At 40.1% G+C, this 25,793-nt stretch overlaps 2 protein-coding genes across 4 annotated transcripts; both read left to right on the forward strand.

Moving 5' to 3' along the window:
- The first annotated feature begins 793 nt into the window (after positions 1-793).
- Positions 794-16,525, forward strand: FAM133B (family with sequence similarity 133 member B). 2 transcript variants are annotated; one of them, XM_061350098.1, is made up of 11 exons: positions 794-904; positions 4,639-4,736; positions 5,435-5,513; positions 7,621-7,695; positions 7,869-7,901; positions 8,283-8,351; positions 8,930-9,025; positions 10,289-10,336; positions 12,924-13,019; positions 13,631-13,675; positions 15,260-16,525. In XM_061350098.1, exons 1-11 carry the CDS (start codon positions 881-883, stop codon positions 15,344-15,346), a joined length of 750 nt encoding a protein of 249 aa, XP_061206082.1. In that variant the 5' UTR covers positions 794-880; the 3' UTR covers positions 15,347-16,525. The 2 variants fall into 2 exon arrangements, with proteins under 2 accessions (XP_061206082.1, XP_061206083.1); XM_061350099.1 differs by lacking the exon at positions 13,631-13,675.
- Positions 16,526-17,910: 1,385 nt separating this feature from the next.
- CLXN (calaxin) lies at positions 17,911-25,668 on the forward strand. Of its 2 annotated transcripts, XM_061350101.1 has the most exons (6): positions 17,928-18,025; positions 18,325-18,480; positions 19,991-20,095; positions 21,580-21,731; positions 23,874-23,978; positions 25,461-25,668. In XM_061350101.1, the coding sequence occupies exons 1-6, from the start codon at positions 17,965-17,967 to the stop codon at positions 25,503-25,505; spliced, it is 624 nt and encodes a 207-aa protein (XP_061206085.1). In that variant the 5' UTR covers positions 17,928-17,964; the 3' UTR covers positions 25,506-25,668. The 2 variants fall into 2 exon arrangements, with proteins under 2 accessions (XP_061206086.1, XP_061206085.1); XM_061350102.1 differs by lacking the exon at positions 19,991-20,095 and having other exon boundaries at positions 17,911-18,025.
- The last annotated feature ends 125 nt before the right edge of the window (positions 25,669-25,793 follow it).

Raw genomic sequence — 25,793 nt, forward strand, 5'->3', positions numbered from 1 at the left:
AGACACTTGAAATGCTGAGTTGGTAGGTACTGGTAACTCCCAGGCTCCTCACATCATTTCCACTAACCTAAAGCAATAATAACCCTGTCAATATTACTGTGTTCTTTATTTCGAAGTGCAGATTGCTGGTGATTAATATGCACTTTTTTCCTTGTTTTCTTTTCAAACAGAGCCCCATTTCATAGAATCCTATGCCAGGACAGGCTGCTAATTCACAATACCTTAGTCTATGCACCTCCTGAAGGAAAAAGGAAACACTGCTCTTCCACCTGTGACTAGGTAGATCAATAGGGGGAAAAAACCGCTCACAACGGAATTCCGTCCCTTCTCGGGGTGTTTATTCCGGACGGGTGCTCCGGGCGGGACACAAGTGCACGCTGACATTCCATTTCTCTCTCAGAGCCTTTCCCCTCCCGCGGGCCGGCCCAGCTTTAGCTTCCCCCAGGCAGGCCGGGTGCTAGCTACTCACAACGCTCACCCTCCCGGGGCCATGGCCGCCACCCCAACCAGCGCCCCGCATTACAGCTTCCCCGCCCTCATCACCCCTTCCCACCCTTCCTCTTCCGACCGCCCCATCTCCACACTCCCCAGCGCCGCCGCCCCAGCTGGCTGAGCGGCATCGCCTTTCTGCGGAGGGGCCAGCGGAACCAGCGGGGCAGAGGCGGGGCGCTAACGGCTGCGGCAGCGAGGGGACGCTACGGCCGCGGTGACGCCGCGGCTCCGGCAGGCGGCGCTGCGTGGCCGCGGCTACGCCGCTCTTCGCAGCTGGGAGCCGAGCTGGGCCGAAGCGTTTGCGGCGCGGCTTCCGAGTGCGGAGAAGGGTCCCCCAGCTGGGCCCAGACGACGACGGCGGGCGTCGGCGAGGGGTCCTGGTGGCGCCATGGGGAAGCGGGACAACCGGGTGGTGAGTAACACGGGCAGCCCGGCGGGGAGGCAGCAGCGGGAGTCAGGGCGGCCGCTGCTGGGATCCGCGACGGACGTTGGCAGCGCGGGAAGGGAGGGTGTGTGGAGCTGGGCGCTGCCTCAGCCCTGGCAGCCGCACCCCGGCGGCGGCCGAGCCGGCCCTGTCCGGCCCGTCCGGCCCGCTGCCGTGCTCCAGGCACTGCGGGGAGGGCAGAAGGGTTCGGCCGCCTCAGATGGGGGGGGAGAGGGGCCCCGTGGCGGCGGGCGGGAGGCACTTGAGGGCAGGCCGGTTACTCAGGGTCGGGCCTTGGGCCCGGCCGGCCTTGGGGCTTCGTGCCGCCAGACAACAAAGGCGGCCGTGCCCTGCGGCCCCGCCCGGCCGGAACGGGCGGCTCGGGTGCCGGGGGTCCCGTGTGGGGCGGGCGGCTCCGAGGGCCTTCTTAAATCCGACTGCGTTCGTGACCAGTGCCCGCCTTGTGAGCTGCTAGTGAAGATGACTGAGATGCTGGCCTCGTCCTTGCAAAAATAAAACGTTCCCAGTGGGAGTTGCAGCATTCGCTGAAGTAGCTCTGGTCCTTACTGAGCCGCATTGCCTTAAACTTGGCGTTCAGCTGTATCTGGGCAACTGGAAATGTGGCTTTACGTAGAGCACTTCTAACCTCGAGAGACAGCAGTTCAGAAGGCCAGAAATGCAGTTACGCCTGGTTGCAGAGCCTGATTTTATACCTTCACCACATTCATTCCTCCTAGTATTTTTCTTTAAACTTTTTTTTGTACCAGTTAGCCATTCACCTTATGCTCATGTTTCATGTAGGCATTGTAAATTTACAGTTAATGAGGTTTGTGATTAAAAACATAATATTTTTTATTTTCCCTGTTTCTTTCCTCCTACTGTGAATTCATACTCGGATCCATTCAGGGGAAAGTCTTTGCTTACCTTGGTGGAATAATATGTAATAGACATGATAGACATACACATTATACAAATGGATAGTTGTGATTGCTTTATTGAGGCACTAAAATGATGGAATCTACTGAGAAAGAGTTGTCAGTGTTAGACTGCAAGACCCAGCAAATGCTTGAAGTGTGTTGCCCTCTTGTAATGGATTTCGGCGTCCAGTTATTTATTCTTAATTTTCTTTTCCATAGGGCAGTTGGGATGCACATAGCTGTGCCATCAAGTTTTTACATTCTTATGTAAGGTTCATTATGCGATGATGGCTGCTAGTTCAGACAGCTTATAGGACCCTTTGGTTCTCTTCTGTGATCATAGAACTTTCTACCTGTCACTTTTTTCCCTGGTCCCTTCTTAAAATACACCATCATTTTAACTATTTGGAGATAGAAAATTAATCTGGGGGATTTTACATCTGCAGGATGCTTTCAAAGTGGTAGGAGTTCATATTGCTTGCCCAGAGAATCCAAGCTGATTGAAGATGCCTTGTGCTTTTCAGGAGCATGAAAGCTATATAAAAAATACCTTTTAATAACTGCTCAGCAAAATGCCAGCAGAAGAAAATGAATGTGCAGACAAGCACTTTCTTTACTGAGAGCACATTTCTGTGCTCTCTCTGGCTCGTGACATGCAGTTTGGCAAAGTATTGTAGATACTTCTAAGAAATGGTTATTGGCAAAGTGATTATTCATAAATAAACCTGTTCAAAATTATAAGAATGTGGTTTAAGACATAAATTTCCTGACTGTGAAATCATGTGCTTGCTGCTGGAAAGTTAAAGCAAGCCACTGAACAGAGGTTGCTTCCTAGGTAGTTACCTGGGGTGAGTTTGAGGAAGCAGAGAAACAACATTTGACAGTCATAGCCTCTTCTGCAGATAGGGAGGTTTGCTGGGAGGCAGGTGGGTGTTCATTTCAGGTAAGCTCAGGTGAAAAAGTAGCTAATTTTTATTTAAGAGCAGCAGGAGACCTTGTTTTTGGGAATAATAATTACATGAGAAGTTAGAGCTTTCAGATCTAAGTTCTGAAATGGTAACCAAAAAGAGTTGACGCACTTTACTCTCTAGAGTAAGCCAATTCTTAAATTACAGTTCTGTTGTCTAGTCAATCTAGTGCATTGAAATTGCTTTTGTTTAATGAAAACAGTGTTTAAATACTGTTTTCCTGCACTTCTAGAGGAATACTTTTTCTACTTGAAGCTGAATTCAAATGAATATTGACTCACTTGTGGATTTGTAATATAATAAAATGTTAGGGTTAATAATGTGAATATGTATCTTTAAGTCCTGCAACTACTTGAGTGTATATATCCAGCTGGCTACAGAAGAACGTTCCAAGCTTAGGTGGTGAGACAAAATGGTTTAAATTTGAATACTTCAGCTTTACCTGATGATGTTATTAGTCTCTTTGTATGAATTCAACAAAGCAAAGCCCAAGAAATGGCAGCGTATGTCACCCTTAAGAGTTACAGAGTCAACTGGAGTCAAAAAATGGTCCATTTGAAAGAGTCCTTGGGTTGCTGAGTGTGGTCCAGCTGATCAAACTCCATGTGGGGAGTGCTGCCCTCTGGCCCACCCCAGGCAGAGCCCGGAGACCTTCTTCCACGGCTAAATGTAGCCAGAAGAGCTGAAGTCACCAGCCTGATCGAAGTGCAGAAACTTGGTGTGGCTGTGGCCACTGCTGCTCCAGTTGAGGGAGCAGGAGGGGAGAGAGGCAGCAGCTGCTGGTTTTGGCAGCTGTCACAAATGGTCATTTACTGTGCATGGTGTCTTCTGAATGCTTAATTTATGGACTGATAAAAGGCAGTGGCAGACATGTAAGAGCTGTACATGTCGAAGCTTTACCTTCAATCTGCAGAATGTTGTACTCCTTAAAAAACTGTCTCAGATTGGGCAACCAAAGTTAGTAATTGTTTTTACTATCTGATTTTACTTTTATTTTCTCATCTTCAAACTATGGACAGTAAGAACAGCATGTGTTATGCTTTGCAAAAGTAAATTGTGAGGTGTAGGATGGAGTAGTGGCAAAACCTCATGGGATAAGGGGGGATATGTACCTCCCTTTTACAAAAGTGAACTGTTATTGGCATTAAAAAAAAATGAACTGTTTGCTAGATTAGTTTTTCCATAGACTGCTGAGGTGGATTGTGGAATCTAAGTTTTAAATTGATTTTTTTATAACCTATTACATTTTAAGAGTGAATATGAAGAGGACGCGTGGATTTGAAAGATGGAACACCTCATAACAGTGGGGGTATTTCCCTTCTTAAAATAGCTCTAAATCACAGAATCTTCATACATACATAATTGTAGCGAAGCACCACCACTTGCTTGCTTTGGTGTTACAGCAAGAAACTTTATGCAGAATTTGTGGAATCTACTGTAATCAGTTTTGAGTAGAACTTTAAAGACATAGGATCAGTTGTCCCAGAGAGTTAGAACTGAAATTTAAGTATGTTTTCCCAAAGAAGAATATTTCAGCAATCGGGATACTGTCCTCAGTTTGCAAAAGCATTGCTCAGGGAGGGGAATTACTGAAAGGAACATGGTCTCTTTGTTGAGTGAGTTCTTTCTGCTACAGTATAACTCGCATCGAAAGCACCTGAGTCTTTCTGCCAGACCAAATCAACTTTGTTTAGTTAAATAGTTTATGTTTGCAGAAACAAGCCAGAATTGTTTGCTAGGGAGTGAGGAAAAATGTCTGTGAAGAACAAAAAGGACAGATTTTGGTATCGCAGCATAGCTGATAAGTTTTGTTTCTTTTTGTTGTTTAATATTAAAGGCTTATATGAATCCCATAGCTATGGCCAGAGCACGAGGTCCTGCCCCAAATTCAGGACCAACAATACAAGACTACTTGAACAGGCCAAGACCAACATGGTAAGTAGCAGCACTTTTCTGCCTTTCTGACCTTTGGAGTAGAAGATTTGTTCCCTCTGACTGAGATGACACTGTACCCACTTCCTCTCTGAATACCCAGAAATAGATTTTGAAGGATTCCTTGTCTGGCAAAAGTGTTCTTTTCTAAAAATGTATTCAATCCCCTCTCTTAAAACCCAACAGTATTTCATTTTAAAATGCATATTTCTTGTTTGTTTTTAAATATTTTGGGAACAGTTTCTCAGAAGAGGAAAATTTTGGTCACTTTACCTCTGTCACAAATCCCAGTACCTACAGCCTGCAGATACATTTAGCTCTTAAACAAAGTAATCTCCAAAAAAAAAAAAATTTTGCTGGTCTATTCTTAGAACACAGTTTATCATACCCAGCAAAGTCATCACTTTGAGATGTTATCAGCAACTTACTTTACATTCTGTCCATTTTGCCTCCTCTTGTAAGACATTAAAGAACAATATCTAATTGCAAAGTTAGCTTTAGATCTTTCAGAGGGATTTAGCTACAGTACTTAAGTTGTTAGGTTTAAGTTACCATATGCGTAACATCAAAGATGCTTTCAGTCTTCTTTCTGTTGGAAGTTCAGCCAAAGCTAAACTTCAAAAAAAAACTATGAGAAGTTAGACATTGAAGAAGGTATTTTTAATTGTGAAAATCATGGTTTATCATTTTCTTTTATGTAGGGAAGAAGTGAAAGAGCAACTAGAAAAGAAAAAGAAAGGATCCAGGGCTTTGGCTGAGTTTGAAGAAAAGATGAACGAGGTTGGTAATGTTAATATTAGATTCTTCTTATATGCTACTTTTTACCCACAATATTTTACTTCACTGAAGCTTTTAATGAGTAAATGTTTTGGTTTATTCATATCAGAAGTTAAGGTTACCACTTAACTAGTAAGAGCTAAGTCTCAATTCAGAGAAATATTATATTAAAAATTTTGAAAATTGCTGCTGAATAAGGCTTAAACTTTTTATAAATTTAAATATAGTTACACAAATGCATGTGTTTATATTAATAAATGAAACTCCTGTGTTTTCAGGTGTGATAAACTGAAGTCTGTTCTGCTAATCTTCACTTGCTTAAGATCACGCAATCCAAATATATTCAAAAGAGGGAGTTTGTTACTGGGAACAGACATCTTTGGCAAGGAATGTACACATAACGTTAATGTGGGAGAAGGCACAAAGAATGGCCTTCAGGGTACAGATAGGTCTATAAAGTACTTTCACACTCGTCCTAACTGATTACATTCCATACTAGTTCCCTGCTATAAACACAGCTGTTCTGATGCTTGTGTTCAGTACCTGCTGGAGAGCAGCGCAGTATAAGAAATTTTCACATATAACTCCTGTTGTAAACATAGGAAGAAATTAGTATACAATGAATTTAACAGTTCATGTTCCTTCTTGGGTCCTGGTATCTTGAAATAAGATTCAAGCAGTACTTTTCATCATTGTGAGTTTCTGGTTGAAGTAGATACTGCTCTCCTCTGCTACTGGAAGGGCATAGCTCCCATAGTACTCTTGATACGCCTTTTTGCCTAAGATGTACCAGTATTTGGAGGGTCATGGGGTGCTATTCTGAGAGGATCAGTTGCTCAGCCCTCTGAGTTTTAGCTTGGTGAGTTTGGCTTAGTATTTTATTGTATTCCTTTCCTGTTTTATCTTTGCTTTAATGTGAGGTAATGGAAACTAGTGTGAATAGAAGATAACAGCCTTTCAGTATGGCAGAAGGGATGCAGGGAGTTGTGAAATGGCTATAAAGCTCCTAAGAACAAATCTGTGAATGGCTGAAAAGATTACAAGTCTCTGAATGAGGTGCTGTCTCCTATTTTACTTACAGACATCGTGCTGTTTTATTTACAGTATAACACTAGCACAGAGTTAAAATAGTTTGAAGAGAACACCTGCCTGATAAAGTAGAAGCTGTTGTTAGAGACCCCTGGGGTAGCTCTAGGTAGCTGGTATATCAAAGTATGCAGTACTGCACAGGTGTTACTTTGGGCTGTGGAAAAGCATAACACACAGCACTGTGTCCGGGCCTTAGCAGCACTGTTCAGCAAATTCACAGGATGCTGACTTTGGGATCTGTGTATCATACTGCATTGCACAGGTAGAATCTTACTTAATTCCTGCTATTTCTGTCCCTTCAGCACAATATGTGGATTATTGTTGCTCTGCCAATACAATACCAATACAGCTTCATTGTGACAAAAAGAGAGGATCAGAATAAGAGTAAAAAAGGAGGGAGCACATGGTGGGTCTGACACAGGAAGCAGGAATAGCGCAGATTGAAGCCAGCAGGTTTTCAGTCTAGTGGGTGTGGGTTGGATGTTTCAGAGCTCATGAAGAGGAGACTTTTATCCGTGCAGCATGTGCTTGACCTAACAAAAATAAGAGTCTTTTATGAAGATGTGTGTATCATTGTTGACACTGACAGGGCCTAGAATAGACACTAGACATACCCAAACACTGAAGAATGGCCAGAAGAATTTGACTTTTATTTTGTTCCAGGTGATCTTAAATCTAAGACAAAATAACAATTTTTCTGGTAGCGTCCCCTGGCTTCCCAAAGTACTCTATAATGAACACTAATACATCACAGTTGATGACTTTCAAGATAAGTGACAATCTCTTGAGTCCAAAGAACTTAAACATTAAGGTGTGGACTGACATGGTGTTTCAATGAATATTATTATTCCGTAAAATCAAATGCATTATAGCCATGCTTAGCATTGTATGTTATTTACTTTCTGTGGCTTTTGTAAAAACTATGATGTCGGGTAGAGGACAGGATTTCAAAAAAGGCCTCTTAAAGAAAGCTATTTGGAAATGACACTCATGCTGCTGTTCTGTTTGGTTTTGTTTTCAGAACTGGAGGAAAGAACTGGAAAAACACAGGGAAAAATTGCTGGGTGGAAATGAGAGTTCCTCCAAAAAGAAAGAGGTAAGTTGTTTTCAATTTCATACAGTCAGTGCTTGGAAGTGGATTTATCATTGATGCTGGCAATACAGAATTTCATAAATACATTTTAAAAGTCGGCATCAAAGTAGATAAACCTAAATGCACAGCAGAAGAATGTGATGCCAAGGTAACACTTGTTTTGTTCTATTTTTAAGAAAAAGAAAAAGGAAAAGAAGAAATCTAATAGGGTGAGCAAAATTTTCAGTGTTCTAAGCTTTGGGGTTGTTCCTATTTGCCATGTAAATTCTTTTGGAAATATAATTTTGAATTTAGCTGTTAACTGATTTGTATTTGAGGGGGTGGCATACATTTTGTAAGGGGATATTTATTTCTGCTTCAAGGGAAGAAAAGAGCATTAAATAGATACCGTTGAAAGAAAAATGTTATAAGTTGCTTTTCACCATTTTATTTAAGAAAATATGTAAGACCAGCTTCTTGGAAGTAAAATTCCATTGATGGCACTTTGCAAATGAAGAAATTTTAAAGGGAGTATTTAGATGGACTTTTGACTATTTGCCAGACAAAATGCTGCATCTCACAAGCTTCACTTTTTGTTGTGTTTGGTCAAGTTGTCTTCATCTTCCTCTTCTTCATCAAGCTCTGATTCTTCCAGCAGTTCATCTGATTCAGAAGATGAGGTAAGAACTAAGTTATTCTAGCATGTTTTGTTCGCGAACCTTATTTAACACAGATTTCAGTAATATATTTTAGAATAGTGTTTGAGGTCTTGGTTTGCATAAAACTATTTAATTTTAATGCATTTGGTACATATAATAAAGTTGTGAATTTTATATATATACCTGTTGAAGAATTTCTTCATGAACACAACAAATTCTGCGTGGCTGGCTTGTAAACGGGATCTAATTCCAGTTTCCATAGAATCCCCTGAACATTTCCGTAGAATCCCCCATCTAATAATAAAAATGCAAACATACCATTTTTACTTTTTAGCAAAAATCTTTGTTACAAATAATCAGATTTTACAGCACACACTGAAATAATCAGCAGAATGTAGAGAACATGGATTTTTCACCAGTTTCTGTTTTTTTCAATGCAGAAGAGTTACGAAGGTCCTCCACTAAAAGAAGCAATTGTAGTATACTTTATTTCTCAAGAGAACGTATAACATTTAGCATTCTTTACGTTTAATGTAAGTCTTTAGTGAGAATAAATTCAGAGTTGTGTTTTCCTTTTTGTCTACAATATTTGTGGATAGGATAAAAAGCAAGGGAAGAAGAAAAGGAAAAAGAAGTATCGCTCCTCACGGAAGTCTTCAGCAAGCTCAGCTTCTGAATCTGAGTCAGACAGCAAGGTACTTATGCAGATGTGTTACCCTTGGCAAGTTTTCCTGAGCTGTGTTACAAAGACATAAACATTTCTGACTTTTGCATATCAGTATTTTTTTTTTAATCTTCAAAATTTAAAGCCATGCATTATCATACCTGGGCTGCACTTGTATCTTCCAGATGCAGTGAGGAATCTTAACTCCACTGCCTCAAATGCATGCCGGAAAGAATTTGATCTTTAGAAAATGAACATGTTTATTCCAGCAATTTTATCTGTTTTTCTAAATTCAGACATGCAGCTTGTGTGCTACTCAAATATTTAGTTTTGATACTACATTTAATACTACATTAACACTTCAAAAAAATAATCAAGTGTTCTGTGAAATTCTGGTGAATATACTGTTTAATTGAACACTGTATGTGAAAACATACAGGTATTGCAGGATATCAGTGGTCAGAATGTTGTCTTTCTAAATACCTGTGGACTAAGTAGTTTATGGTTAGAGAACTGTCAGAGAACTGAGTCTTTCCTAAATGCATATTAAATTGAGGGTGTCTTTCTCCTTTTCTGAAAGTAGAGCAATGTAGATACACAGACATAGTGAATGAACAAAGCAGTGGAGAAGATACATGAGGCAATTTGTTCTGTTTTGTTGGCATTTTACTGTATTACAGTGGATAGTAATGGTACTTCTTGCCTAAATATTAGTAATACAGCAAGTTGTTAAAATTCTGTGTGTAGACTTTTATTCTGTATATACCTAATTCAGTGTGGTATAAATTGTGATGAATTACTGTTTGCATACACCTGTGAATTCGTGCTAATGGGAATTTGAAAACTTTTGCTACATAAAGGGACACAGAAGGACCCTTACTGCTGTAATTGAAAGGCTGAAAACTCCATGGAAATATCTGTTTAACCCCTGCCTAATCAGCAGAGATGGGCATGGATTGAGAATTACCACTTGGGACTACTATATGTTAGACATGTTATATGTGGTTATAGTAGTGATAGCTGGTATCCTTTCTAGAAGCTGTCTGCATGTACTTACAAGTATTCTGTTACCTGATTCTATAGAGACCTTTTCACACTGCTGGTTCAGGAAATTAGCAGCTGCACCAAAATTATGGCTTTTTCATATTTTTCCTGTTAACTATAAGGTAGGAAGAACAACTTTGAAGAATGACTTTCAATAGGCAGGAAAAGACAACGGGTCAGACTACTTCTGGGATTTCTGCCTTTTACCTAAAATAATTTTCTCGTGTTTTTTGTTTTCCTTTCTATTTAGGACAGCACAAAAAAGAAAAGGTCAAAGGAAGATTATGAAAAAGAGAAGGTATTTTTACTCTTGAAACACTTGTATCAGAACTGCATTTTACATATGTAATGGAGCGTGCTCTCTCTCTTTAACACTGAGCGCTTCAAATTACACCTATGGAAATTTTCTGTCCAAAACTACACAGTCAGAAGGTATTCAGTACCCCCAGTCTGAGGCAGACTTTTAGTTGGTTCAGTTCCTGTTTTAGTAATTGTTGTTAGTGGAAATGGCTGGGTCTGTTCTTGTTATAAAGGTAAATGGAAAAAAGTATTATTCTGCTGTAGTGGATCAGTTGCATTCTAGTATTTTTGCTTTTATCTTGAGCAGTCACATTGAATTCAAAATATGTGTGATGATATTTCAGTGGCATGCCTGGTAGGATACTGGCTTATTGCTGTAAATTAAGGAACATCAAGCAGAGGATATATTTATCAAAATGTAGTCATAATTATAGATACTGTATTTATGGCAGCTTTGAAAAATTGCAGAGAAAAGTGTATTGGCTTAAGGAGAAATTGCTTTTTTCTGTCTTTTCTCAGAACATGAAAACAGTCTCCTTCCCACCACTTCTCCATTTTGTTCACACATCAGAGGACTTTCTTCCTTCCATTATGTTTAATGCAGACAACCTTGTTGACCTAAATTTTAGTTATTTCTACCTCATGTGTAAATTAACCATGCTTTTAGAGTCCACCCTCATCTTTCTCTCTAGCTGCCTTTCTTAGCACATTGGCCTCTACCACTCCAGTCAACAGTATTGACTTTGATCTACAAATTCTCCATTGTATAGGACAAATGTGTTAATTTTTTTCTTCTTTTTTTTTTTCCTCTTTCCTCCTGCTTACATTTCTTAGAATCATAGAATAGTTTGGGCTGGAAAGGCCCTTAAGATCATCTAATTCCAATGCCCCTGCCATGGTCAGGGATGCCTCTCATAGACCATGTCATCCAAGGCTCTGTCCAACCCGGCCTTGAACACTGTCAGGGATGGAGCATGTACCACTTCTTTGGGCAACCTGTTCTAGCGCCTCACCACTCTCACAGTAAAGAACTTCTCCCTTACATCTAACCTGAACTTCCACTGTTTAGGTCTAGATCCTGTTTTTCACAGAATTTCAATTTCCCAGCAACATCTTTTAACTTTTGAGTAGCTTCTCTTGAAGATGAAGAACTGGCTGGATGGCTGCACGCAAAGAGTTGTGGTCAATGGCTCAATGTCCAGCTGGAGACCAGTAACGAGAGGTGTCCCTCAGGGATCTGTGTTGGGACCTGTCTTGTTCAACATCTTTGTCGTTGACATGGACAGTGGGATTGAGTGCACCCTCAGCAAGTTTGCCGATGACACCAAGCTGTGTGGTTCGGTTGATGTGCTGGAGGGAAGGAAAGGCATCCAGAGGGACCTTGACACGCTTGTGAGGTGGGCTGATGCCAACATCATGAAGTTTAACCATGCCAAGTGCAAGGTCCTACACCTGGGCTGGAGCAGTCCCAGACAACAGCTACATGCTGGATGGAGAAGAGATTCAGAGGAGCCCTGGGGAGAAGGACTTGGGGGTGCTGGTCGATGAGAAAATGAACATGAGCTGGCTTCAGTGTGCGCTTGCAGCCCAGAAAGCCAACTGTATCCTGGGCTGCATCAAAAGGAGTGTGACCAGCAGGTCGAAGGAGGTGATCCTGCCCCTTGTGAGACCTCACTTGGAGTATTGTGTGCAGTTCTGGTGTCCTCAATGTAAGAAGGACATGGATCTGTTGGAACAAGTCCAGAGGAGGGCCACAAAAATGATCAGGGGACTGGTGCACCTCCCATATGAAGATCAGCTCAGAAAGTTGGGGCTGTTCAGCCTGGAGAAGGCTGCGTGGAGACCTCCTAGCAGCCTTCCAGTGTCTGAAGGGGGCCTATAGGGATGCTGGGGATGGACTCTTCATTAGGGACTGTAGTGATAGGACAAGGGGTAATGGGTTCAAACTTAAAGAGGGGGAGTTCAGATTCGATATAAGGAGGAAGATCTTTACCGTAAGGGTGGTGAGGCACTGGAGTAGGTTGCCCAGGGAGGTTGTGAATGTTCCATCCCTGGCAGTGTTCAGAGCCAGCTTGGACAAGGCCTTGTGTGATATGGTTTAGTGTGAGGTGTCCCTGCCCATGGCAGGGGTTTGGAACTTGATGATCTTAAGGTCCTTTCCAATCCTAACTATTCTATGGTTCTGTGAAGTGTCTAACATAGCTGCTTAATGTACTGCTACTTTCACACATTTTCTGATATGAGCTTTTGGGAACTAGAGGTCTTCCCCTACCTGAAGATTCCCCCATTTTTAAAATGGGCTACAACGTACTTTTCATGAGTACTTTTGGGAAAGGATTGAGGTACCAATAAAGGACTAAATAGCACAGCTGAAATGTGTGATTCCACCTTGCAGAAAGATGATTAGCAAGACTTTTTTTCAGTTTTTGGCTTTAGAAATTGGAAGAAAACAGCTTCAGTCTTAGGAAAACTTTGCCTGGTTCAGAGCAAGGAGGAGGATGGGGGTTGGAAAGTAGCTCACCAGAGGAATCTCACGCAACTTTGAAAGGCCTGGCTTTACTCACAAGTGCTATTACTTTGTTTAGGAAGGCAAAACTCACCGCAGGAAAAGGAAGAAAGCTGATCGTGGTGATGGACCCTTATCATCAGAATCTTTATCAGAATCAGATCAGACAGAGGAGGTCAGTGTGAAACCTCAATTTCAGATGTTATAATGCTTTTAGCTTACCAAATTGCATGAGTGGATGATTTAGCTTATGTTTAATATATTGTTGAAATTGTTCTGTTCTGTACATTGGGATGTAAGAGTGCAGGGCATTCAAAGTAGTTTGTATTTTTCTCCTTTGTAAAAACTTTTAGTAAGAGTTGTTCAGTAGAGCTCCTACCACCTACAAGTCAGTCTGAATTCATTTCCTTGAAAATTTCCAACTTTTTTATAAGTACTCAATGAAATGAGGCTAAGTGATTGGTGTGGTGTCCTTCACAAGATTGCTCTCTGGTGTTAGTGAATAGGTTGGTAGATGTCAAGATTGCTAAAATTCTACCTTTGTATCTCTGTTTTTTCTTATTCTATGTATGAAAAGCAGAGTGTATTTCCAAATTCGGTGTTTATAGGATAATGCGTATTCTAGAATGTAATACAGATAACCAGTGTTTCTTCATGGATTATTGTTCAGTCTGTTCTACCAGTGTGTTGTATCATCATTCATTTATATGCAACAAAAGCTCAAACTTCTATGTAAAGTAGCATTGCCAAAGCTGTTCTCCCATTGTATTGGATTTTTTTTTCTAGGTGCAAGTGAAAAAAAAGAAAAACAATGAGGATAAAGATAAAACAGCAAGTATCCTTCTTACTCTAGTTTTAGGATATAAACTGTTAATTTCCATTTCGCATTTTTCAATAATACAGATATTTTATTGCAAAAGTCTACTGTCACATGAATCTAAATTAACAATTTCTCTGTTTATGTGCTGAAGTCACTTTTTCAGTTGTAGAATTAAAGGTAGAAGGTAGCACAACTAAAGGTAGCACATCAGTGCTGTTCCTCTGTTGGGTATAATTCTTCCTTGGTAAGCCCCTGTACCAGACCATGAAAAGGGCTTTAGGACATAATCATTGCAACATCTACATTAGTATAGTTCTTCTGCCAAACAGATAAAAAGCTGTCAGCAACCTGTTACTTTTCTCAATTTTGTTGATTTGGTGAAAGCGAGAGGAAGGTTCAGTGGTGACTTCCATAGAACCCAGATTCATCACATATACCTGAGGCTCCTCAATTAGGAGTATAGTGATTTTGAGATCTTAAATGCCCACTCAAGAAGTCTGTATGTCTTTCTCTCTTCCCTGTCAGCAGCAATGTTCCTAATTAGACATTTCAGTTGTCTAGATGAGTTGGGTGAAGGGAAGGTTTACATTAGTCATCTGAAAAATATGCATAGAGTATCAGCAATAATACACATTTTCCATGGAATTTGTTTGTTTTTTCAGAATCCTATAAGCTGTTTGCCATAACATTTTTAGTGATTGATTTTGATATTTTGCATAGAATTGTGTATGTAAATAATAGTTATAAAACAAAGCTTTTTATATGAGGATTGTTTAGTTTACATAATATCACACTTACTAAACAATTCCAGTTGAAATTCTGATTGCAAAAAGACAAGATTATGTCTCTCAGTGTCTGTATTACACTGATCAGGATAATAACCTCAGTACTGAATCCAGTAGGGTTAATTGAGTGTATTAATATTTATAATTGAGATCATAACTGTTTTAGAATTATAGAATAGTTAGGATTGGCAAGGACCTTAAGATCATCTATCTCCAACCCCCCTGCCATGGGCAGGGACACCTCACACTAAACCATGTCACGCAAGACTCTGTCCAGCCTGACCTTGAACACTTCCAGGGATGAAGCATTTGCAACATCCTTGGGCAACCTGTTCCAGTGCAATTTTATTTTAAACAAGGTGCAAGCTCTGGAGATTCTAGTCAAGTGTAGTTAACTGTTTAATTTTGCACAGTGAATATAAGCACTTACTTTAAACTCTGTAAATGTAGTTATTTCCCACATACATAATGTGTAACTGCTTGTCAAAGCACTTCCTTAGTATTTTGTCAGAAATCTGTAAAGCACTGTAAAACATTTTAAAGATTAAGAAATGTAATGGTGACAGGGATGAAAGGTGTGAAACAGTCAGACCATGACGGAGGTAGAGTGAAGACTGTTCATATTAGTGATGATTATTGGGTAAAATAGGAATTTTCTTTCTGTGATTTCTCAGTAGGTTTTTATAGAAATATCTTTTGAAATGTCTTTTTACAAAGATATTCTTTCTGTGTTCTCATTTTGCATTAACAGAATTAATAGATGACAATATTATTATACAGTAACTTCCATTTAATTGTATTATTTTTTAGGATAAAACAAGAAAGAGAAAGAAGCACAAGAAACATGGTAAGAAGAAGAAAAAGAAGATTGCTGGTTCAAATTCAGATTCAGAATAATATTTAAAAAACCAAGACTATTGACAGAAGTGCAATGACAAAAGGAAACTTAAACTGTGAAATGACAGCAAACTTTACCAAACTGCATGAGTTTTCCTGTGTTTTAGAAATACTCCCAATCTTTCAGTAGCCAGGCAGGTGCAGCTGTGCTGGGAAAGACCATTGTTATTGCCTGCTGCTTAATACATGAGGTACAACTTTTATAAAATTCCAGTAAGCAATGTTAGATGTTTGAAACAATGTGAGATGGTAGTCCAGCTGAGGTGTAAAATATTGGAAAAGAAGAGTTAAACTTTTTAGATAGTAAAAGTAGTCTTTTAACGCATTAGTAATAGTCTTTATTTGTAAATCAGGACAAATAAAATCCCAAGTTCATCCTGCAGGTTAATATCATATATAAATTGTTAGAAGCTGGTGTCTGCTAATGGCATTTACAAACTGGGAAATTAATTATAACATTTAAAATGCTACCTTTGTAGAAATGTTTATCTGCCCCATTACTGTCTTCATGCTTACAAGAAAGGGAATGCTACCATTTTGGCTAACTGATTAGGGTGCCTTTGATCCTTGCAAATCCCTGCTATTTTTAATCCATGCTGCATCTCTGATTCTAGGGAAGCCAGAACTGTTGTTGGCAGACTTCCGCTGAATAAGTAATTCTGGGCTTCTAAGCATGTGCTTCTGCATTAAGCAAGAGCAGTGGCATTTTGCAGTTTAACTGACATTCAAAACCTGAAGATTTTACCTCTGCTCCTTTGAAATAGTGATAGATCTTTGCTAGTAAATATGCATATTTCATTTAATGTCATTTTGGTTTAGTCGAACACATCTGGCAAGCACTGGTAGCTTTCTTTGCATTACCTTTTAGAATTGTTTTGCATGATTTGTACCATTTTTAAATTAATGAAATGCCGGTAATCGTTTGATGTAACCAGTTCTATGAATTATGTTCCACATACAGAGTTTCATGTATGTATTTAGTTAAGTTCGTTGCTGTGTTTAAGTGCACACTTGCTGAAGATATTTAGCATGTAATAAAGCAGGGTTTTGATACCTTAACAGCTTCATATTGAAGCTGATTTTACTCTAAGCAAGTTCAGTGGCAGACCTGTTGTGTGATGTGTCTTGTTAGATAAAACAAACTACTGCCAGAATCTCATTAAATATACTGTTTAAACAGTTTGTATTTATATTTTTGTACTTGAGGGCTACAGAACATTGACCTAAATCATAAACCTGTTTTACTTTAAATTAGTTGCTTTAGAAATAAAAAAAAAAGCTTTTATAAATTAAATGTGCACCCAAGAAAACACAACCATTCGATTTTAGTTTTTACATTAACTTCTCATTATATCCTCCATTGACATAGCCATTGCTGGGCCTCCTGTTGGCCTTTTAACTGCTGCCAATCCATCCTAAGTGGTCAACTGCAGGTTGTACACTTGATGCACCTTTTTTTTGATTACACAGGTGCTAACTTAAAACTAACCTCTGTTGTATACAGATGTTTCAAATATTGTATTGCCAAGAATTTCAAGACATTTAAGACCTTGATTATATTATTAGTCTCTAACCCATAACTAAAAACTAGGGGAGAAAGATGATTTTGTATTGCCATTCTACAGAGAAATTTACTTAAGATTAAGTTTTGGGGAAAATACAGCCACTGAGTTGCAGCAGTGTCCTTCCAAACCATAGTAAGAATATTTTGATCAACTATTTTATACTGTTGAGCTTGATGTTATTGATTCTAGACATCATTTTGTCAGTGAGGTTAAAATAAAGGCAAGATGCAGTGAACAGTAGGGGTTTGGTTTGGGATTTCTGGTTGGTTTTGTGGATTTGTTTTCTTTTTAAGTTGTGGTGTTGCAGTTTTGGTAGAAGAACCTGTAATGAACAATAGCATAAATGCTCTGTCTGTGAGATACCTCATTTGACTTCTACTCAGCTACCTGCAACAGAAAGAAATAAAAATCGAAATGAGCCCCAGGCTTCCAAATACAGAAGCTGGTATGTCATTTGAATTGTCTGGATATTACTGCTTGTTCTGGTCAGCTGTGGGTTGAAATGCTGCTCTTGTGCTTTGGAAGTGGTGTGGCTGCCTAAGGGGCTTACGCGTTTTGTCGGTTCACAACAAAGCGGCTTTAATACCAGTGGTGAAATGATTGGTTTTCAATGTATCAACAAATGTGATTCCTCTTGTATCCTTCCTGAAGGAAGAGTAGAGGCTGGTTACAGCCCTTCAGCTTCCCCTTTGTTTACACTCAGTGGGTTCAGGTGGCGCCAGGCAACCTCCATGGGTGTTCCAAGCTTCAGCAGTAGGACAAAGTAGGAATGTGAGGATAAAAGTATTTTAATAGATTTCTGTTGTATGTAGTCTGCTTTTAGCTCTTCTTTCCGAAAGCATTTTTTCAAGTTTGAAATCAAGTTATTTTCTGGAGCTGCTGTTTTTAAACGTACGGTACCAGTTTCTCTTTTGCTTCCCTGCATGTATGTTTACCTGCGACCTGCCCGTGGCGCCCAGCGACGCCGCAAGGCCGCTGTTGCCAGGCGCGGGCACGCCTGCCCGCGTTACCATGGCGGCCGCAGCGGCGGCGGTGAGCGGCCGGCCCCTGACCATGAGCAGGAAGAGGTTGCAGCAGCAGCTGGTGGATGCCCTGGGCCACTCCACCAAGCACTGTGAGTCCCCCGCCTGCGGGAGACAGGCCGCCGCCGCTGTCTGAGCGGCGTTCGCGGCTGGCGGCCACCTCCCCTTGCCCTGTGCTCGTTCTGTGGCCTTGTTGGCCACCCACCGCGGGGGGGAGGGGAATTCCCTCTGAGCCCTTAGGAATACGGGTACGGGGGGTGGAGCAGGGTGGGGGCCATCGGTTTTACGGTGAACACCTGAGGTGTCCAGGCCCTGTGGCTCCGCTGTGCCAGGCATGCGTTTTTACCCACTTAAGTGATAAAATATGTTGGCTTGTGTTTTGCCTGGGCAGTTAATAAAAGTGAAGTGGAATGCCTGATCAAGCTCTTCGACAAGCTGGTGGCCGAGTCCAGCAGCCGCTTTGCTGCAGCCGGCTTTGATCGTAACATGTTCAGAGACATTCTCCACAGCGCATTTGGCATGACGGATGAGAGGATCATGGACAGAGGTGAGACTGGTGGGTCTAAAAAGGGTGGAAGATTCTAGTTTTACATTGCTGACCTGATGAGCATGCCTAGATGAGATAGAGCCATCTTGTTCCTGCAAGGACAGCAAAGGAAGAGCTGTGTTCAGGAGCTGCTGAGCAAAGGATATCTTATTTTTTCCTTATGAGGGATAGTTTTCCTTGTTTTCCCTACAGCTCACACGCACGAGGAAGGCCAACCAGAGAGGCAGTTGTACTGCGTTATCCTGTGGCTGTTTCTCTCCCAGTCGCTGTAGGGTCGTGACAGAAGAGGGCAGCATGGCGTCACTTGCCTCACCGGTGCTTCCACCGGGAGCTGCAGTCGCTGCTGCTGGTGGACAGCGCTGTCTCCGACACGGTCTTACACAAGCATGCCGATAGAGTGGATGGCTTCTGGAATAGGGGCGCTGTGAACAGCACAGAGGGGGCTAGGCAGACTAGAGGGAGATGAGAGTAATGAGCCAAATAACCCCCTGAAAATACAGTCATTTCACGGACTAATAACATGAGGGCAACATCAGCAGTTGCTGTGAAAATCTCATGGATGATATCTGATGTACAGGTGCCTAGAGGAGGATATGAAGAGGCATTAGTCTGCTGTTCTTTTCAGTTTCAGGCTGCCTAGAATCGTCCCTTGGTTAAGCTTTCTCCTGTTGTCTAGCAGGAGGTGTATTTAAATACGATAAAATGAAAACTTGTTGCCATTTTATGCAACAAGGTAAGTGTGCCTTGGAAGATACCTTACATAGACACATTATTTAAAATTATTTTAGTGCTTACATGCAAAGGGACTATTTGTTTTGTCTTTAGGTTGAAAACAAACCTATTGTTTTCCAATTCCAAAATGTTTGGCTCTGGGTGTAGGGTGTTCTAGTAGCCAGCTTACTAATTAACATTCTAAAATATTAACTATTATAGATGTTGATGCTTTGAATTATATCTGGGATTTGATGTACTATATTACTGGCTGTATGAATAGTAAAGCTGCAAGATTGAAAGGTTCTTATTTCAGGGAAGGGAGAAGAAAAAAAGATTTTTGGTACATGAAAGACAGAAGAAGGTTATTTTACTTTGTATATTTAAAACATGTATTGTTCCTAAGGTTACTTTCTCTAAGATTTTCTGTGACAAAACCTAGTAATTAAGATCTTCTCCTGTGTTGCAAATATGCCTCAGTGCAAGGGATGTTGTGATTTATTTGGTTTACATCTATGTGGAAGCATACTTCCTGTTGTAGTTTAAGTCAGGAAAGAAACAGATCAAACAAGATGTCTTATCCCAGTAGGATTTTGGAATGGCAGATCAGTAAACTGAGGGGTGAAATTTCCTTTCCTGTTACATCTTAGAAAGATCCAAGAAGGGTTATCATACCTTGGTCAAAGCAGAGAAACATCTTCAGAAAAAATATGGGGTTATATTTTCATAGAATTTAAGAAAATATTCCTTTGTGTTTCCCTATTGTATACATTTCAAATGTATCTAATGCACTTCCCAGTGTTCCATACTTTTGATAGAGATAACAACAGCTGCATCAGTGCGACGGAATGGGTGGAAGGCTTATCAGTATTCCTTCGGGGGACACTAGAAGAAAAGATCAAATGTAAGATTTATCTGTATGCTGGTATGTAGTAGTAATCATTGAATTTGTGATTATTACTTGTTGCTTCTATTAGAATTTAGTAGTTATTCTTATGAAGTATTCGGTGATTGAAGAGTTTTCTTCTCTATAGCTTAATGCAACGAAACAGAGTTCTGAAATGGCTTCTCTGATACTGAGTTTTTTCTGTGTAAACTGCCATTATCATAGCTACCACCTGATTTTGTTGCTTACAAAAACTAGCATTTGAACTTGTTCTACAGCACACAGTTTTGACAGATTTTTGTATTCACACACAAAATTAGAAAGAAGCAGATGGAGCTAAAGGGTAAGTTTGGCTACATAGCACAGTGTCAAGCCAACCAAGACCTGTGCCAGCATTTACTGGCACAATGGGGACACAGCAGCGATTGCATTAATCCCAGCAGTTCTTCAGCTTGGAAAAATAGATGGAAAAACTGAGTCTGTAAGATGGTCATGATAACCTTTACAGCAATGATGGAGAAAGATGGGGGAGATAAAGTAGCAGGAACTCTAGAGTTTTAAGAACAAAAAAAAAACAATTAAAAAAAAATAAATAGGACATGTGGGGGGAGTAAAGTAATAGAAAAAGGATAATGTCAGCATGTTGTTTCCGTAGTTCCCGTGTTGTAGCAACAGCCATCCCTAATGTATTAGATAAATCCATCTGGAAAGTGGTCTGGCATGTCACAGCACTAGGATGTGTGCCCAGGATAAAATTCAGTATGTCAATACAACCACAAGCAGTAGAATATGCAGTCCTGCACTATAGCATATACTAATGTGTAGTGATACACAGTGTTGTTTGTCGTAAGTGTACACCAGTACAGTTTTTCACTGCAGACATTGTCTTTGTCAGGAAAAAAAACCCTACAAACCTCTTGTGTTCCAAAACTAAAGAGGCTGGCTTGTTTGCTTAAATAAGTTTTGTGAGAGATGAAAGTGTATTATGTAAATTGTATTTACATAAAGTAAATAGTATTTACATAAAGGGTATTATGGTTGTGGATTTCTGATTCCATGAAGGTAGGAACAGTTAGGCAGATAAGTGATAGACATCTTTTCTGTGCTAGTACAGCTGACTCTTCCTTTTCCTTTACTTTCCTAACCCAGTTTTTAAAATAACAAAGATGTGTTTTGTATGTGCAAATTCCTTCTGATACAGACACCTGGTCCCTGTCGGAGACCAGAACCTTGTTTATATTCTAAATAAACAACTTCAGAGAAGTTAAAATCTGTAAGTTATTATGGTTTCTGTGAGCTGAAGATGATTTATTTGAGCAAAATTGATTTTCACTATGAAAGGCAAATAGGCAATGTATATGAAGTATTATATATGATAAATGTGGCTCAACAAATATCCTGTACAACATACAATTCACATTTTCTGTCTATATCTAACAGACAGCTTTAATGGTCTGTGATACAGTATGTATGAATTTAAAATTGGTTTATCTTTCAAAAAGTCTGTTTTGAGGTTTATGACCTGAATGGTGATGGATACATTTCAAGAGAGGAAATGTTTCAAATGCTGAAAAACTGTCTTCTCAAACAACCATCCGAAGAAGATCCTGATGAGGGAATTAAGGACTTGGTAGACATAGCAATGAAGAAAATGGCAAGTATTTACTTATTGTGATACTTGAGTGTCTTTCAAACATTCATTAACTGAACCTTTGAGCATTCCTATCAGGTACCAAAATACTGGGTCTGATTTACAGTGGGATTCTGCACCTCAGAGTTAGTTACGTACTTGACAGAAACAAGTCTCCTAAGGAAAGCCAAAAATGTAATCCAGATCTAATGAGTCCTAGTCCGGTATCCTCACATGAAACTGTTAATTTATTATGTGACTGTATTACAAACTTTGTGTATAAGCTACCATGTGTATGTGTGCATACACACATGTGTGTGCCCAGTCAGAAGTGGAAAATTCAAATGTGTGAGCTGCATTTATTCCAGTGATAGGCATCTGCAATAGCTTTATTATTAAGTAAATGTGTTTTAAATATTGCTCCTGAAATGTCTTTTACCAATTTGTATCTTCTATTAGAATAGTAATCTCAAGGTTATTAATGTAAAACATGTCTTACTATGATTAATTTAAGATACCCAGATCAACCAGGAACTGTTTCAACATTTTTTTCAAATCAAGAAATATAACCTCCCTGCCTATGGTGGTGTTTAAAAGATCTCACTTAAAACCAGATCTTGATGCCCAACTCTTTTTATTCAACCCCGTCTTTTCTATTTTTCAAACCCACTCCTTTTACACACCGTCAGTGAAAGGTCCATCTTATCCATAGTTCTTGACCATGCTGAGCCTAGTCTTATGCAGAAAGCAAGCTTTGACTTGGCAATTTATTCCGTTTTGGAGCCGCCTACGTGCGCAGCTTTCCTGCAGGCTGTTTCCAGAATGAGCACCCTCATGTCTTGGGCCAGTTGACAAGTGAGCTGTGCTAGTCCAAGCACTATGCTCTAGACATAATGAATCTTGATGTGTGTAAGAGTACATTATGAACAAATCATGTACATAATCCCATTTCAGTTTTTCCACAAGAACATAATAAAGCTCTGACATGTGTTTGAAGAATGTCCAGATCTGATTTGGCTGCTGGGCAGTTTTCCCAGTAGGATATTGCTGCCCATCTTAACTAAACAGCTATTAGGTATCCAAAAATGCATTTGTGCAGTCCATCACTCAAAGAAGTAAAAACTGCTCTGAGTAATTCCCTGTAGGTACCATGTGACTAAGCATACGTCCAGTCACGTAATACTGTTTTCATTGCAACGGACATGCTCATGCCCTGCCCTTCCTTGTGTTGAGGGGTGTAAGGGTAGAGGATACCCAGCCACTTCTGTTCCTCTGAAGCATGCAGTGGCAGGTTTTCTTGTTCAGGGATCTCTGCCTACATAGCTCCTTGCCTCTGCTTTTCTGGCCATTAGAACCTGTGGTTGCTGTGCGGTCACTAGCTGTGATGGTTCCATGGCTTGATCTTAAAAAATTTTAATTTGGCCCTTTGCCTTGAACATTAATCATATCCACCCATCAGTCTTCACTTAACACCTTAATTTTATATGGCTTAAAGAAGTACTTATGGTTGCTGTAGCATTTGTTGGTGTTTTAAGCTGTCACATCAGTAGAAATGGGAGGTTTTCAAATTGTAGAACTGCTGAAAACACAGGGCTGCTTTTTACACCTCAAGGAATATTCTGCTGTGCTGAGATTCTGCAGTACAAAAGAAGTGGGCTGGCATCAGTGTACTCCACCATATGCTTCTGGGTTCTGTATGTGTAAGACAGGGCAGGAGTGTACTATAGAAACCACTAGGGTAAAGTATTTCCAGCCTCATGAATAGGATGTAGCATGTACTCATTATGTAAATAGACACACAGAATATATCCTAACATTTTCTCCTCCTTTTAAGTCTCCGAATTGTAATTTATTTCAGTGCCAACTGTGATGGAGATTTGTCCGTGCAATTATCAGCTAAGCCTCTTCCCGTGATAAAGTTAGGCCTTCTCTGGAATTCTGTTAGCAAAACCATATGAGATGATAGTTGAGCTTGCTCCCCCTTCTATGCCTGAGGTAAAGGCAAATAATAGAGATCTTGTGTGAGCAGAGACTGATGGCCCAAAGAAAATAATATTTTCATACTATCAAACTAAAAATAGAATCTATGTCATTAAAACACCTGTTAAACAAAAATTGCTCCTACAAGTAATTGCCTCTTGCTGAAAAGTTCCCTTCCTTTTGTAGGACTATGATCATGATGGCAAGCTTTCTTTTAAGGACTTTGAAAAAGCAGTCAGAGATGAAAATCTTCTCTTAGAAGCCTTTGGACCATGTTTGCCAGACATAAAGGTACATCAACAAAACCAAAAGTGCAATACTCTGTACTTTTGGTAAGGAGGTGAACATAGTATGGTATCAACTGTCATTACCTGGGGGCTGCTGAAAGTGATAAATGCTTCGATTGTGAGATATAGAGGGAAGTATGTCAAGTTGACCTACCTTTCACAGCACTGATGTTTCCTTACACAAACATTGGTACAAGAGAGTAACAACAGAGTTACTCAATGTTTGTCTCTCCCTGGGCAGCAATATAAAGAATGATCCTCAGTAAACATCCTCTCAGACTAAGAAAATGAGATCATTCTCTTGAACTTATGCCAAAGATCTCAAGGAATACAACTCCTTTTATTTTTCTTCCATCATGTCACTTAGTACCTTGAGAGTGTTCTTCACCTCCAAGTGTGGCATGGCTGGTTTTTAATTACATCTAACTCACCTTTTTTATTAATGATCCATCTAATTTGGGATTGTTGGTTGTTTTGGGAGATTTTTGGGGGGGGCTGGGGGGAAAGACACTCACTTCCTCAGCGTTAAGCTCAACTGTGGAGAGCATTTCTGCTCTAGAACAAAGAATGTTTTTCCCAAATCCAGTAATAGTTATGCTATTTGAACTTATGTAAATTTTAAATACTGAAAGTTGTGCCTTCATAGAGATGTAAAAGCGCAACTTTGAAATACATGCAGTGGTTCCTAGAAACAGAGGAGCTGTGTAATGCTGGTGAGATGCAACAAGTTTTCATTCACTAGAAACCTCTATATCCTGCCAGCTCACCTGCCTGGCAGGCTAGAAGACAGGAAGTCATCTTGCAGCCAGAATTGCAGGGGGCATTGTATCACGTCAGCTGCAAAGCAGCTGTTTCCAAAATGCCAGACTTCTGGCAGACTTACCAGGGTTTGGGAAGAAACAGGGAAGTACTTAGTTTTGTACACCAGTGAAAAGGTTTTTGAAAAGTTTCTGGACAAAATTACATTCACTAATGAGCACAGAAAACTTACTAGTTTTCTGTAACCTTAACCTAGCACTGGGTTCATCCCCCCAGCACCAGATCTGATGCCCAGTGGCACCTGAATACTCCACTCCAGGATTGTTACAACACAATGCTGTGGATATTTGTCCTATCACCAAGAGAAACCTCACTCTCTTACATTAAGTCATGCCACTTTCTGGCATTCCTGCTTGCAGCCAGTTTAACTCATTCTGCAGCTAGACCTTCTTGCCCTCCATGCCAGATCATTCCTTGGTCACACATTACCACAGCTGAACAGTTACAATTTGCATCTTCCCTCAGCTATAACTTTGAGTGTTCTGATGGGTCTCTCAGTGATGACATCATTGATGCTACAGAATTTACTTTTTCTAAGGCAAAAAGCAAGAGGTATCCTAACTGCAAGGACTTGCACTGATTTACACAATTCAGTTCAGCATCCTTTCTGACTGTATTTAAATCCTTCAGTGAGCTGAAAATCAATTTTGGTTTTGTATTTTAACAGAGCCGTATGGCATTTGAGCAGAAAACCTTCCGGGAAAGCTCGTAAACTGTTAACTCCCAATGGAATACTGCTGTAAGACATTTTTTTCCTTCACCGTTCTGCATGGTAAAGTAAAAATAGGAACAACTTCAAACTGTTACTAAGTTTCAGTATTCCTTTACTGTAAAAGCTAATGAATAAACAATTTACTTCTATTACTCTACCTAAACACAGCTCTTCAACAAGTTATGAAATATGTTACAGTATGAGGTACACAGGGAAAGATTGTAGTGCAATGATAGTACATTATAATGATTTGTTCATTCCAAGAAAAACCTGATACAATTTTTAACA

Source organism: Neopsephotus bourkii, unplaced genomic scaffold, assembly GCF_033783945.1.
Source record: "Neopsephotus bourkii isolate Nb327-2 ecotype Australia unplaced genomic scaffold, CSIRO-AGI_Nbou_v1 NB_479, whole genome shotgun sequence".
Lineage (NCBI taxonomy): Eukaryota > Metazoa > Chordata > Aves > Psittaciformes > Psittacidae > Neopsephotus > Neopsephotus bourkii.

Excerpts from the sequence above, each read along its gene's own strand:
- CLXN (XM_061350101.1), top strand. The coding sequence starts at position 17,965 with ATGAGCAGGAAGAGGTTGCAGCAGCAGCTGGTGGATGCCCTGGGCCAC. Across the intron at positions 18,026-18,324 it reads GGGCCACTCCACCAAGCACT|TTAATAAAAGTGAAGTGGAA; the intron begins GTGAGTCCCCCG and ends TTGCCTGGGCAG. Across the intron at positions 20,096-21,579 it reads ACTAGAAGAAAAGATCAAAT|TCTGTTTTGAGGTTTATGAC; the intron begins GTAAGATTTATC and ends TCTTTCAAAAAG.
- FAM133B (XM_061350098.1), top strand. The coding sequence starts at position 881 with ATGGGGAAGCGGGACAACCGGGTG. Across the intron at positions 905-4,638 it reads GGAAGCGGGACAACCGGGTG|GCTTATATGAATCCCATAGC; the intron begins GTGAGTAACACG and ends TTAATATTAAAG. Across the intron at positions 7,902-8,282 it reads AAAAGAAGAAATCTAATAGG|TTGTCTTCATCTTCCTCTTC; the intron begins GTGAGCAAAATT and ends TGTTTGGTCAAG.